Source organism: Engystomops pustulosus, chromosome 6 (assembly GCF_040894005.1).
Source record: "Engystomops pustulosus chromosome 6, aEngPut4.maternal, whole genome shotgun sequence".
NCBI classification, from domain to species: Eukaryota; Metazoa; Chordata; class Amphibia; order Anura; family Leptodactylidae; genus Engystomops; species Engystomops pustulosus.
In genome coordinates this window covers 161,109,668-161,124,262 of record NC_092416.1, presented here as the reverse complement: position 1 = coordinate 161,124,262, position 14,595 = coordinate 161,109,668, and the positions used below count along the sequence as shown (strand labels likewise).

Here is a 14,595-nt window from a genome sequence, read left to right as displayed (position 1 = left end):
TATACAGTATATATCTATGTTTATATCTGTATGTGTGTGTGTGTGTACATGTATATATACCCTATAAGTATAAGATATACATCTATTGCTTACTATGGCATTGATGCTTACAGCCACTGTTCCGGATGAGACTCTCCTTTGCTCTGATGCTCATCTTATAATATCTCCTTGAAGATGGGTTTCTTTATCATGTATTCGCATTAGAACACCAGTGTTATGTGAAGGTCTCGCTGCCATTTCACCATCCACTAAAATAGGGAGAAAATACGAAAAATATTAAAGGTTACTATACATTTACAATGTGACTTAAATGTCAAGATCTCTTTCCTATCTCTGGTTAGTGATTTATATCTGAGCCGGATATTAGCTGGTCATGAAACCTCAGAGCCTGTTCTTGATCCGGGACAAGCATAGTCACAATATGGCCTACACATTTTCCGATGGGTCCAACTTCACCTTTTACCAAAATTAGTAAATGACACCAATCTTTCATTCAACAAATTAAATAAAATGTTGTTACTTGTGTCAACCTGACCCGCCGGAACACGAGAAGATACCAAAGACCTCAGACTAGCCTGAAACTGGACCCTAAAAATACAGACACAGAGGGTGACTACTGAATTTGGAGGCAAGTAGGTCCTATTTCCTGGGGGGTTGATGAAGTGTTGGGCCTAGAATAATTTTATCGGATGCCTGACACTGATCGTGTCTCTTCTAAAAAATACATTTTACAGGGTAAAAATCACAACCCTATTTTTGCCACAAATCCATGTATTTCATATAATCTTATAAGTATCCCAAATCTGCAGCAAACATATAACAGTAAGTGTAAAAATATGTAGACATCTGTACGCGAGACATTTTTCCCCTCACAACTGACTTATTAACTGGAGACATATTCAGTGAAGCAGTTCTTGATTTTTTTCGACATCCTAGCTCACGAAAATCAACAGCCTCATCAGTAGCCGGTGAAAACCAATAGTCTCATTATTTAAGCTACATAAATCTTCTACTTCCTGTCTTCATTCGGGCAGAACAAGCACTAACTTCCCAGACGTGAGCTAGGAACACGCTTGTTTTTTGCGAAATGTGTTTACTGTGAGGTAAATTTGAGGTCTCACAACTACTACTAGGCCTCAAGCCTTGTATGGGAGTCTGACAGACCTGTAGCTTCTTAGTATGATGTCATAGTCTGTTTTATTACCTCCGACAGTAGCTCCATACGGATCGGATTGGACCGTAATATATTTTCACGCTTGCACGCCTCACTCTCCTACAAACTTTACGTGGCGCACCATTAGTTATTTGTCTCCTGTCTCTGCCTCAGTGTGATTTCAGTCTGTGCTTCAGTTCTTGTAGACTCGGAGCTGTTTGGTACAGATAAAGCATCCTGAGACAGGTAGCACACAGTCTGTGAATAAACACACATCAAGGGCAATGCCAGGCCGGCTGTTGTATAATGCATGAGGTGGCCAGCCATTGAAGTGTGGGCAGCTTCAATCTCCCTCTACTAACATACACAGGTGAATTGCATTTCTCCGGGGTTTCTTTGAATCCTTTATGTTCCTTTTACACTTTTTCATCCCGGCTCCTCATCTGTCACACTATACATGGAGTAATATCCTGGAAGCATCCATCTGTCCCTCGCTGAGGCCTCCATTGTTGATGACTGTTCTCTCTTTGCCCCTTCGCTTTTCTCTCCCCGCGTTCAGTCTCCCATGTTTATCTCTCTCTCTCTTCCCATTCAGCAAATCCTTTGTGCCAAATCATTACCGACCTGCATTTTTCTTCCCTCCATTTCCCTATCTTGACTGGGACTTTCAGTCATTCTTCACTTTGATCTATTGCTCCTCTTGCTGCCGGTGTCTTCTCCCCATTGTTTTCTATGGGGAATGTGCAGTATTTACTCCAGTTCCCGTCTTCTGTCCCTTCTCCTAATCCCCCAGAGTCCTTATTCGCCTCCTTTATTTTCATGCCGCCTGCTCCATTCTTATTATCTTGCTATTTTTCTATATTCCTTTTACTATTTTATTCTTTTTTTTTTTCTTCTCCTGTTTTTTTCCTGCCTCTGTTTCCGCCGTTCTCCCTGCCTATTTTCTTCTCTCTAGCAGGTTTAGGATTCATTGCACGCTCAGAGCTGGACAGGTTTTTTTTTTTTTTTTCTCCCTTTGCGTTCTCGATAGCTCCCACTTCCATGAGTCAGCTCCGGGAGCCGCGGCCCCATTGTCTGAGGCTGCGAATATGTCATGATGAAAATGTAATCACACTGAAAATAAGACACACAATTTTTCCAGGGACAGAGCAAAATAAATGAAGCAGAAAGTGTATGATAATGTGCGGAAATGACTTGGATCCGACTGCATTCAGTGCAGATTTAAATAGGGCTATGGGAGGATTTGGTTGTTAACCCCTTTGTCGCAAACATGGATTGGGACTGTGGGCAAAATTGCAAATGAAAGACAAAGGCTTAGTAAGGTTACAAGTACACACACTAAATCAACTGTATAATATTCATTAGAAAGCCCCCACCACCCCTCAAAAAACCTGTTAATGGCTGATGAGAAACTCCATTCAGATTTCCAGCAAATGAGTACACAGCACTTAAAGGAAATCTATCATCAGAATCCATCATGATAAACCAGGGACACTTACTCATAAATCCAGGCACCGTGACTGTGGTAATATTCCTATATTTGTTATCCATGACCTCCTTCCTTCTAAAATCAACTTTTAAAATTATGTTAATGAGTCTGAGGGGTTACCCCCACATCCTCTGTGATATGGCTTTACAGAGTGTTACACTGTCTGAACCTCCCTCCCTGCTCCATCAACACTTGTGTATTGAACAGGAAGTGCTGAGAAAGTAGGGGGAGGAGAGCTAATGGGGCTTATTTACTAAGGATCCGTGGATCGCATTTCCGTCAGACTTTTTCAACATTTTCATGCAATAGAAATCGGGGGTATCATCTTGTGTATCAAGACAAGCACTTACATGCACCAGGAAGAAGAAGGTGAACTCCGGCAGACCTGAGAGCAATAAAAAACCTTCTGCAAAAGACAGGTGTTAATAAAAAAATAAATCAAAATTAAGGACCAGGAGTAGAATGACTAAGGCCTGTGCCACACACCCATGGCATCTCCATAAAAAATGGGCCATGCACTGGTCAGATTTCACGGACAGACCATAGTTTAGAAGCTAGAACTTTGTACATGTAAACATATATGTTTATAGGAGTCCCTTCTTCCTTGCAGAACAGCAGCACCGAACTGTAATCATGATTCCCATCCCGTCCTTTGCACTGTGGTCGGTCCATAAAATGCCACCAATGCACAGTCCATGTTTTGAATTGTGGAAACTCAAAATAATTATTGGGGAACATTTCTCAAATTCTGAAAAATTAAAAAGTGAATTAGCTGCTCATAATAATGAATAATAGCCAAATTTCCCATTTCATAATATTAAAAGGATTCTGTTTGTTAACCGGGTGCAAGATCCAGTTCAGCGGCTTCCGGTCGGGTCTCTGATGTCACGTCACTTGTGTGCTGTGGCCAGTCACCTCTTTTGGCAATTGTCATATCTGCGGATTTTGGATTTGGAGCAGTCTTATTAATGACTAGCTCTTGGCATTGCATGGGATAGTAAATAACTGCTGTGAGATATAACAAAAAAGAATGGGTTAGAAATATTTTATATGTATTTCTCTCACTCTCTTTGACTGTCTTTGACTGTCTCTCTCTCTCTGTATTTCTCAGTCTGTATTTGAGTGTCTCTTTGACAGACTGTCTCTGACTGTCTGTCTTTGACAGTTTGTCTTTGAGTGTCTCTTTTTGAGTCTCTCCTTGGCTGTCTTTGTGTCTCTCTTTATCTGACTTTTACTGTCTCTGTCTGTCTGTCTTTGGCTGTCTCTGTCTGTATTTGACTGTCTTTGACTTTCTCTCTGTCTCTCTTCCAATATCTGTCTTTGACTTTCTCTCTCTGTCGGTCTTGACTGCCTTTCTTTGATTGTCTCTCTCTATCTTTCTTCATATTAGCTCACACATAAGCTGTCTTGTACTTTTTGTCTACAGTAACCAATCGAAGCTCAGAGACCCCATTAATGACCTGTGGCAAAACAGCAACCAATTGCGACTCAGTTTGTAACTGCCACAGCAGCAGCAGACAATGGCTCCTCAATGTGGTGGTTTATAAGTGTATTTTGGAAAGGGCGGGGTGAAAATTTCACGACACAAAACCTACTCTATGACGTTCTCTGAGTCACAGGGAGTGGCTGTGTGATTGGTAATGTGATGGTGGAGATTTCTTTAGTGCTAGGACTGATTCACACTGGACTCCTAAGCCTATAACCTGGCAGAATATATAGCATACAGAAGCATACAGAATATATAGCATATAGAGTGCTATAATACAAAACAATTGGTGATTTTTTAAAAACTTTTTTTAAAGTCTCTAAAACAGTGTTGTAAAGAGAGACCAATGAGAAATCTTGCTTGGTTCCTATGTGGTAGAAAGTACAAAGTTTACAAAATCCACATAAGTGCAAATGAACCAGATCTCGATATTTCTAGAAGCAAGTGCACAGCACAACATCTAAATAGCTGTTACCATGGCAGACACATCATCCTTAGCAAAAACAGGTAAATTAATAGACCTTTTTTATTACAATCCCAGTATGACGGTTCACAGATGTTACTAGTTTCTAGCGATGCATTCTTATGAGTAAATTACAAGTTATTTGGTAAGATAGCCGGCATTATTACCTTTGACTCGGCTGCCATAAATGTAGTAGACAGGTGTGCGCTATAACTGACACCTACATGGAGGATAAATGGCCTGTAGTAAGCAGTGGGAAATATTCACATATACATCTTCACATATTCACATATAAATTACCAGCACTCGATGCTAGTACAAATGTATGTGAACAATAACAACGCTTAGTTGTAATTAAATCTAAGTAAAAATTATACCATAAGTACGACACAACTAATAGGATTGTTCTATAACATTTCTTAATGACATTATGCTACAGAAAAACACAGTTTCCAACTTCGAAGAATTGCGTGTTGAAAATAAAAATCCATCCGTAAATTGTTTCCGTACATCTTCAATCATTAAAGAGAACATGTCACCAGGAGTATCGTTTTTAGCTGATGACAGGTTCCAATAACCTATGCTACGCTTTTGTCAGTATTCTGAATCATTTAAGTACTTAATATAAGTTTATTTCACATTACCGGGTTCCCTGACAGCTGTGTTTGGGAAGTTTTCGAGAGGGGGGATCAGCTGTGCTTGTGTCTCAGTCTCCTCAACACTCATAGAGCTCTCATCTCCCCACTTTCTGTCATGTGCATTGACCAGGAAGGGGGGATAGTGTAGAGTAGAGGAGACTGAGACACAGACACACAAAGGCTGCTGCAGCTTCCCCCTGAGACACGCACTGCTGGCAAGGAGCCAGGTAATGTGAAATAAACTTGTATTAAGTACTTAAATTATTCAAAATACTGACAAAAGCATTTTTAAAATCAGCATAGCATAGGCTATTAAAACCTGCCACCAGCTAAAAATGATACTCCTGGTGACATGTTCTCTTTAATGATTGAAGATGTACAAACAGAATTTACGGATGGATTTTTATTTTCAACACGCAATTCTACCAACTGAGACTCACCACACCCTGCTGGCGGGGACCCAGGTAATGTGAAATAAACTTGTATTAAGTACTTAAATTATTCAAAATACTGACAAAAGCATTTTTAAAATCAGCATAGCATAGGCTATTAAAACCTGCCACCAGCTAAAAATGATACTCCTGGTGACATGTTCTCTTTAATGATTGAAGATGTACAAAAAGAATTTACGGATGGATTTTTATTTTCAACACGCAATTCTACCAACTGAGACTCACCACACCCTGCTGGCAGGGAGCCATGTAATGTGAAATAAACTTGTATTAAGTACTTAAATTATTCAAAATACTGACAAAAGCATTTTTAAAATCAGCATAGCATAGGCTATTAAAACCTGCCACCAGCTAAAAATGATACTCCTGGTGACATGTTCTCTTTAATGATTGAAGATGTACAAAAAGAATTTACGGATGGATTTTTATTTTCAACACGCAATTCTACCAACTGAGACTCACCACACCCTGCTGGCAGGGAGCCATGTAATGTGAAATAAACTTGAATTAAGTATTTAAATGATTCAAAATACTGAAAAAAGCATTTTAAAGTCAGTACAGCATTGGCTATTGGAACCTGTCACCAGCTAAAAAGGACATTCCTGGTGACAGGTTCACTTTAAGACCTAATACTATCCCCACTAACAAAAAATAGCTTATACATATACAGTATCAAAAAACCTCTACAAAAGCGCCAGCGAGCACCCTACAAGATACATTGTAGATAGGTGGGGTTCTCTTGTCTTCAACATTGATGGAGGGGCAGATCAAGCATGTGTCCTTCTACTCATCCCCAAAGCCATGGTGTAACTTCTAGCGCCACCTTCAAGACAAACTCTATTCAGATAGGGACACCCCTAATTATAGTGTAAAGAGGGGGTCACAAGTGCACAGACTCTCACAGATCTATTTCCCTATCTTGTGGGGTGCATAGTATATGTCATCCTTATAATTGGCAAGACTCAAAGTTTCCCTGCAGAACATTGCCCAGAACGTCACACCACCACCTACTCGATTTTGTCTTCTTCCCATAATTCATCTTTGTGCCATACCTTCCTCATTGTATCCCTCTGTTTCCCACAATGCCACTGTAAATATATTATTTATCTTATAAACTAAAATATATGAACCTCTTTGTGACCTCGCAGATTGCATTGGTGTTACATCACACCCAGCAATGAATAAACATGTTAATTGGGGTCTAACAATTTTCGCCAACCAGCCCTCAGGCTACGTAGAGATGTGATGGGCTGTACCTTAAGTGTGAATGATAATTGCTACAGTACTTTTGTTTCCCGAGGCAGCAACCAAAATAGCGCCCTTCTTCACGTCCCTTTCTCAATCATAGATCATATTTATCCAATCCAGCCAGCCTCAGTCAAAGGTGAGGACAATGAAGTCCATCAGAGGGAGACTATAAAACACCACAAATTATTCATCAACAGGGGATAATAAATTGACTACCCACTACAAATAACGAATACAGGGGATTATACCGGACCTCTAAATGATGACTGACCATAGAATACAAAATTGGGGGAATCTTTCTTGCTGTCGTTGCAATCTTTTATGTTGGCCAATTGTTGGGTCAATTCTTGAAAATGGTGGTTCCCTTGACCAATAACCTATGTCCATCTGACAATTCAGCAAGAAATGAATGGCCGCTTTGGTTCATGTCTATATAACTGAGATGGTTGATATATACACTATGGGGGTCATTTACTAAGGGCCCGATTCGCGTTTTCCCGACGTGCTACCCGAATATTTCCAATTTGCACCGATTTCCCCTGAATTGCCCCGGGATTTTGGTGCACGCAATCGGATTGTGGCGCATCGGCGCTGGCATGCTCGCGACGGAAATCGGGGGGCGTGGCCGAACGATAACCTGACAAATTCGGAAAAACTGCTGCATTTAAAACAAAAAATCTGTCGCGGAGCTTGCACTTACCTTCACTCAGCCCGAGCCGGTGAACTCCAGCGCGTTCCGATGCTTTTCAGCGCAGCAGCGCCACCTGGTGGACGGCGGAGGAACTACCTTAATGAATCCCGTCCGGACCCGAATCCAGCGCAGAGAACGCGCCGCTGGATCGCGAATGGACTGGGTAAGTAAATCTGCCCCTATAAGTCATGTGGGCAATGATCAGAAACAAATTTTCCTAGAAGACTTTTCAACCATAAACCTGCGGGTCAAATTATGTTGATGGACCTGTATCCTTGAGGTGTAACATGAAAGGTGCTTTTATCTTTTAAGTGTGAGAAAAAATGTCTTATCCCCATTGTTATTGTTGGCTCGGGCACCAGGACATGTTACTTGTCTATACATAATCCCTACTATCAGTTGCAGTCGTTTCATCCGTTTCCACATGCAGGAGAAGACGACAGATATAAACTTAGGTCACTTTCTATATTGTGTGTTCAGGCTCTCTCAAAATCTTGTACAGCCGATCCCGGGTTATGTACAAGATCGGCTCCTTAGGTTTCTTCCTAAAGGAAATCTACCATCAGGAGCATGGATTATAAACCAAATACACGTACATGCTGGTGTGTGCCCCCTTTATCAGGATATGCTCTTCTTTTAACTTTTTATGCCCTTGATTTTCAATAAAATATGCTTTAAAAACTATGCAAATGAGCCTGAAGGGCTCCAGGCTCCATCAACTTCTATGGAGCATGGAGCCCCTCAGGCTCATTTTGAAGCCTTTTTTCTTAAAAAAAAAAAAGCTTAAAGAAGAGCGGATCCTGACAAAGAGGGCACACACTAGCATGTAAATGTACTTGGTTTAAAATCCATGATCTTGATGGTAGATGTCCTTTAAGTTTAATTTGTATGTAAGTTGGACCTGGTATTTTCTAGAATTGTAGCTCCAGAAAAAAAAATGTTGTCCCTGTGACAATTGGATTTTCTAAATGTTGTGGTGTAATGGGAACAAGAATTATTAATAAAACTTTATTACAGAAACCTTAAAGGTGATCATTGCAGCCTGAGACTAAAGTAAAAATCCATGGAGCTTCAACAGAGGTCATAGTTTGGGTGTCTATAAGTCGGGCGAATTCTATTCTAACTGGGGCATTCACATTTTATTAAATTCATCTGATGTACGGTATATAAACATTTCTTCAATTGGATGTTATTGAAGATGTGTGAAGATATCTCATAAAGGTAGCCTCGTTGTCCCTTAGATATGAGATTGTTGTCCTTGGATACGACCACCGCATCACCCTGGCAGCAGTGACAACACATGTGCTCAACCATTTGGATTCAGCTTTCATTGTCACAGGATGGCTGTAGGACAAGCAGTACCTCCCAGACATTTCAATCTATTTCTTTCTTTGTACAATCACTCTATAAGTGGTGGTCGTGTCCAAGAACAACTATCTAATTTCTTAGCAACAACATGGGGACATTTATAGGAAATTATCTTCACACAGGTACATTTTGTTTAATAACATCCAATTGAAGAAATGTTCTGTATGGCATATGAATTAAATCAGATGTCAGTGCCCAAATGTCGGGAACCACCTGCATCTGGGATCTACTATACTCACCAAAGAAACTGCAACAAAAAAGATATACAGTAGATATAAGTATTTGTACAAATACGCCATATATATCAACTTTAGTGTGGGCAAAAGATATGTTTCCTTCTAGGATGACCCCTTTAAGTAGAAGTTTCCTTTACTGCACAAGCGAGCGAGTTATAACAGACACCTTGTAATATATATTGTGCCCAATGGAGGTTTGACAGTTTCTGCTTCCACTGTCACCAAGGCAGTAAATAAAATATTCTGTGAGTAACAATCAGTGAATATATTTTCTCCCATAGTCCTCCAAGAGAGAAAAACACTCCAGCAATTATATCATTAGTAAGGATGAAGTAGGGTCTTACAAGTGGACAACTTTCTTAACAAGAGACGCGTCTGTCATAGGCAACAAGTGGCTCGTTTCTCCTAATCAGAATAATAGTGTAATAATGATATCTCCGGCCCCCACATTTGCCTGATATAATAACCCTGTCTAAATAATCACCCCCGCAGCAGGACCAGATATCCCTCACTGTCATAATACAGGTCCTTTCTAACAATTCCCTTAATTATTGGTTTGCAGTATGATCAAATCAGCACTGAATAGGTTAAAGGGGGAATTACATGGTCTCCGATGGGATGAATGATGTGTAACTCATAGCTTAGCGATAAGGACAAGCGGTGTGTCCCGGAGCGTAAGTGACAGCACAAGTGGCAGGTCCTGGCAGAGCTGCAAGACGCCAGGCTGTATGAGTGACATGGGCAGTCTGACACATCTCCCGGGGACGCTGGCACCAGCCGTAAGCCCCCTGCTGCATGATAACAACTTGCGTGGCCTGTCATTCAGCTCTAACATGGGCACAGGGGAGGAGGACGCCGAATAGGGGCAACAGAGCCGATTGAGCATGAGATAGGACGGAGAATGGGAATCAGTCACTAGAATAAAAAAGTAGGAATAGAAAAATAACCGTGTGCTATCTATGTATGCCGGTCATGTTGGTCGTATTCTTCATTCACCACGATCATTGGGGCTCATTTACTAAGGGTCCACGGACCACACAAACTTCGGATATTCTGACGATTACTGTTAAAAGCTGATTGTGGCGCACGCGATCTTATTTTGGCACCGACTTTCATGCAACAGAAATCGGGGGACGGGACGACGGATGATCCGATGGATTCGGACAATACATGGGATTTAACATTCAAAATTCTGTCGCAAGCCATGCACTTACATGCATCGGGAAGAAGGCGGTGAACTCCGGCGGACCTGAGCGGGGAAGCGACAGATACAGGAAATTGGACGCACGATCTTAGTGAATAGTGGCAGCTTCGAATACTCGTCGGACAACGCACCTCGGGGATCACGACGAGACGGGTAAGTAAATGTGCCCCATTGTCTTGAACAAAAATGGACATACAATTTTTTAAAAAGGCAATATGATTATACGGAATGGTTTGTATTGCACCTTGGATTGGTCAATATTCACATCTTGTTTACATTATGAGGCTTGTCAACTTTGTTTTAGACTGACCCACCAGGGCACCAGAGGATTATCATGTTGGCCAAGGCTCTAACCCAATACTAGACCCCATATATCCAGCAGAAAACATCCCAATCGGAACGCTATTATTTGTATTTATTGATGGCCGATGTTATCTAGTTGACCCAAGGAACTCCATTGGAAGTAGACATGTTACAGAAATTGTCTCATTGATACATTTTCTACTAATGTGACCTTATACCTGAAGCTTATGGATCTAAACTGTTTTCTATCCACAGAACCTGTACATGGGCCTCAAAATGTAGAACTGGTGGACATCCGGGCCCGTCAACTGACTCTACAATGGGAACCTTTTGGCTACACTGTAACTCGATGTCATACCTATAATTTAACACTACACTACAGCTACCAACTGGGAGAGGAACGAGTGGAAACGGAGGAGCTTATTCTGACTTCAAGTCACTACACCTTGCGGGGTCTACGGCCCCATACCGCTGTGTACCTGAGACTTGTCCTCAGCAACCCCGAGGGGAGAATGGAGAGTGGGGAAGTTGTAGTCCATACCGAGGAGGATGGTGAGTATAGCTACAATTTTAACCTTATAATTTTTTAACCCACAAACTTAGGCCCATATGTAGTCTGAAGTCATTTAGAGTGGTGTATATATTGCTATGACTTTCTAATAACACAAATTGTCTTTCTCTTCAGTGCCCGGTCCTATTCCTTTGGAGTCCATACAGGGTGGACCTTTTGAAGAGAAGATTTACCTACAGTGGAAAGCGCCCAATGAAACAAATGGGATCATCTCCATGTATGAGGTACCAGGCGAGTGGCCATTGCCAACAGTTCTTTTACACTTTTACAATAAAACATCTGTAATCCAGTCATCGGAACCAATCATTACATACCTGATATGCTCATGTTCTGTAACCAAACCTGCATGTATCTTCTTCCCTCAGATCTCCTACAAAGCTGTAGGTTCTCTAGACCCAAGTGCCGAGTTGGCGAATCAAAAAGGTCGTATCTTCAAGCTGCGCAATGAGACCCACCATCTGTTTGTTGGGTTGTATCCTGGATCTACCTACTCATTTACCTTGAGAGCCAGCACTAGCAAAGGCTTCGGACCACCCGTCACAACCCGCATAGCCACAAAAATTGCAGGTTCCTAACAATTTTTTCTTCAACTCCTTGAATTTCATTTTATCTATTTTACATGTATTCTCAATAAATATGTAATCAGTTTTTGTTCCTCCTTTAATAATTTTTACATCTATAACAAATACTCTCCGCATTGTCCCTACACAGCGCCATCTCTCACCGATTCCGAAGCGGAGGTTCCTTTGAATGAGACAGAAACCACAATTACCATTTGGTTAAAACCAGCACAATCTCGGGGGGCTCCAGTAAGGTAAATTATTTATTTTTACTTCACTTGTCTTATTAACATGAGCAGAGCTCCAGTGCCCAAAAATGGTCTTAATCAGGGGTGTAACTACATGGATAGCATCCAATGCAGCCCCTATTGGGTCAACAATGTGAGGGGGCCCTGGCATTTGAGGGTTTTAAGTGTGTTTTGGGTGTACACTGTGTCTGTGGTATGTATATGCTGTATGTGTGTATATATGCTGTGTGTCTGTAAATGGAATTGTATGTGTGTGTATTTGCTGTATGTGTGCTAATATAAGATGTATATATACTATATGGGTGTATATGAAATGTGTTTATAATGCATGGGTGTGTATGGTACTGTATGTGTGTTCATATGCTGTATGGATGTATATGCTGTGTGTATATACTTTATGTATGTTTATTCAGTATGTCTACATACTGTACATATAAGTGTATTAATGTGTGTTTATATGACTGTATAATATTTTAAGGTGGAAGGGGGTCCCAAATCAGAAATCTGCTATGGAGCCCAGTCTCTCCTAGTTATGCCTCTGGTGTAAATTCAGTAAATGGAGCCTTTGATTGGAAACCTGCAGTGCCCAGAGGATTTAGGGGTTGGACACTTGGACCCACATCAATCAGATCATTATGGTCCATTCTATTCATTCACATATCCTCTAAGATTAGAAATTACCTACACAAATTAGGAGGAAGTCTGTAACACACCCCTTTCTTATCATTGGTTCAAGCTGCTACTCCGCCCCTCCTCCCACAGCCCTGCCTGCTTAGATTGCCTGCTTTGTATAACACAAATCTAGTACATACTTACTAAAAAGTCAGTTCTGTTCCATATGCATCTATACAAAAAAATAAAAAATTCTATAATGTACACAGTATTCGCTCTTGTCCTCACAGCGGTCCCAGTTTTTCAGTTTGGTGATAACCATAAACCATTTCTAGCTAAGTAAGCAGACAATAAGACAGTCCCATCAATCTCGGAAGAGCAGCTGGCCTTTCATATTTTTGCAGAAATCTGTCCAAGCAACACATATCCTCCTAATCTAATGATCGCTAATGAGCCCTGTCGTCTTCTCCTCTACTCTCTCGATCTGTTTATATGCATGCTCTGCCATCCTTTTCATCCCTGATTTAATATCTACACTTTTTATTGTTCCGCAGTGTATACCAGCTAGTGGTCAAGGAGGAACGAAAGCAGAGGTCGGGGAGGGCCGCAGATGGCAGTGGATGCTTTCCAGTACCGGTCAGTTACCGGAACGCCTCTGTTATGGAGTCACCCCATTACTTTGCAGCTGAGCTAAAACCAACACAGTTGCCATCTTCACAACCTTTTACGGTTGGGGACAACAGGACCTACAATGGATATTGGAACCCACCTCTATCACCTGTCAAGAGTTACAGCATTTATTTCCAGGCTTTGAGCACTGCCAATGGGGTACATATACACCTTATATAATTTCCATTTTGATTTTACGGCTGTACACATTTTATAGTAGCTCTGTACCTTAAACGTGATATACTAAAGATATTTTTTAAGGATTATGATTCTTAACCAATTAATTTTAGGAGCTAATGCTGCAGCTACGGCTTCATGCCATGCCAAACAGCTGATCAGTCTAGACCATCAGTCAACATTATTTTAAAACCCTTTTAATATTGACCAAATTATGATTTTGTTGGTACTTGCAGATTCCCTTTGTAAGGGGGTGCCTTGACCCACCTGTAATTTTAACACCGGTTTCTTTTATTTTATTTCAGAAGTGGATAGTGCAGATGATAATAGTAAATGTTCTTATAAGCTTTATTAATGAAATAATTATTTTTTGTTCATTCCTCCTCTTGTAGTGAGTGATATATCTAAAAGCCTTAGTGTATGGAGTGTGTACATACTACATAGCATATAGATAAGATAAGAATAATATTAGGCAAAGAGGCTAAAGTGGCTAGAAAAGAGGCTTTGACTATATAAGCAACAAAGAGGCTAGATAAGGAGAAGAGGCTAAAGCTTAAAGGAGACCTGTAAGGTCGATTTGGGACCCTAGGGACATTGAACTCACATCTCAAGATCCTGCGCCTCATCTCGTGGTGATACAAGTGAAGCTGAGATAACACTGTACATGCGCTGTAGCAATTTTGCTTGCGCAGTGAAGCCAGGGTGTACTACACCGGCTTCACTACCCACAAAACACAAGCGCTGAAGGATCGAGGACGGAAGTGAGCAAGATTGGGGGATCTTTTGGCACAAAAAATCAGAGCGATTTGGAACACTAAACCACCAGTCTATAAGGACCTTTGGGTGGCTTAGTGTCACAAATTGGTCGGACAGATTCCCTTTAACTCTTTACACACCCTGATATTTTACAAGTTTACTATTATCTGCACTTGTGACTTAGGAAATTTTGCTTAAAGGTTTAAGATCAGGTTGTAGCTTCTAATTGGTTCTGAAAACTCATATAGCACTACCATATGTGTAATGTGGA

The 14,595-nt window shown here is 40.9% G+C and overlaps 1 protein-coding gene across 7 annotated transcripts in view; it reads left to right on the top strand.

The window, feature by feature from the left end:
• Positions 1-14,595, top strand: part of PTPRT (protein tyrosine phosphatase receptor type T) — a 243,567-nt gene that overhangs the window by 161,479 nt on the left and 67,493 nt on the right. For all 7 annotated transcript variants that reach the window (XM_072112145.1, XM_072112142.1, XM_072112141.1 and 4 more), the window contains exons 8-12: positions 10,987-11,283; positions 11,417-11,526; positions 11,668-11,869; positions 12,014-12,116; positions 13,277-13,550. In XM_072112145.1, coding sequence (XP_071968246.1) covers positions 10,987-11,283; positions 11,417-11,526; positions 11,668-11,869; positions 12,014-12,116; positions 13,277-13,550 — 986 coding nt within the window. The remainder of the gene's footprint in view (positions 1-10,986; positions 11,284-11,416; positions 11,527-11,667; positions 11,870-12,013; positions 12,117-13,276; positions 13,551-14,595) is intronic.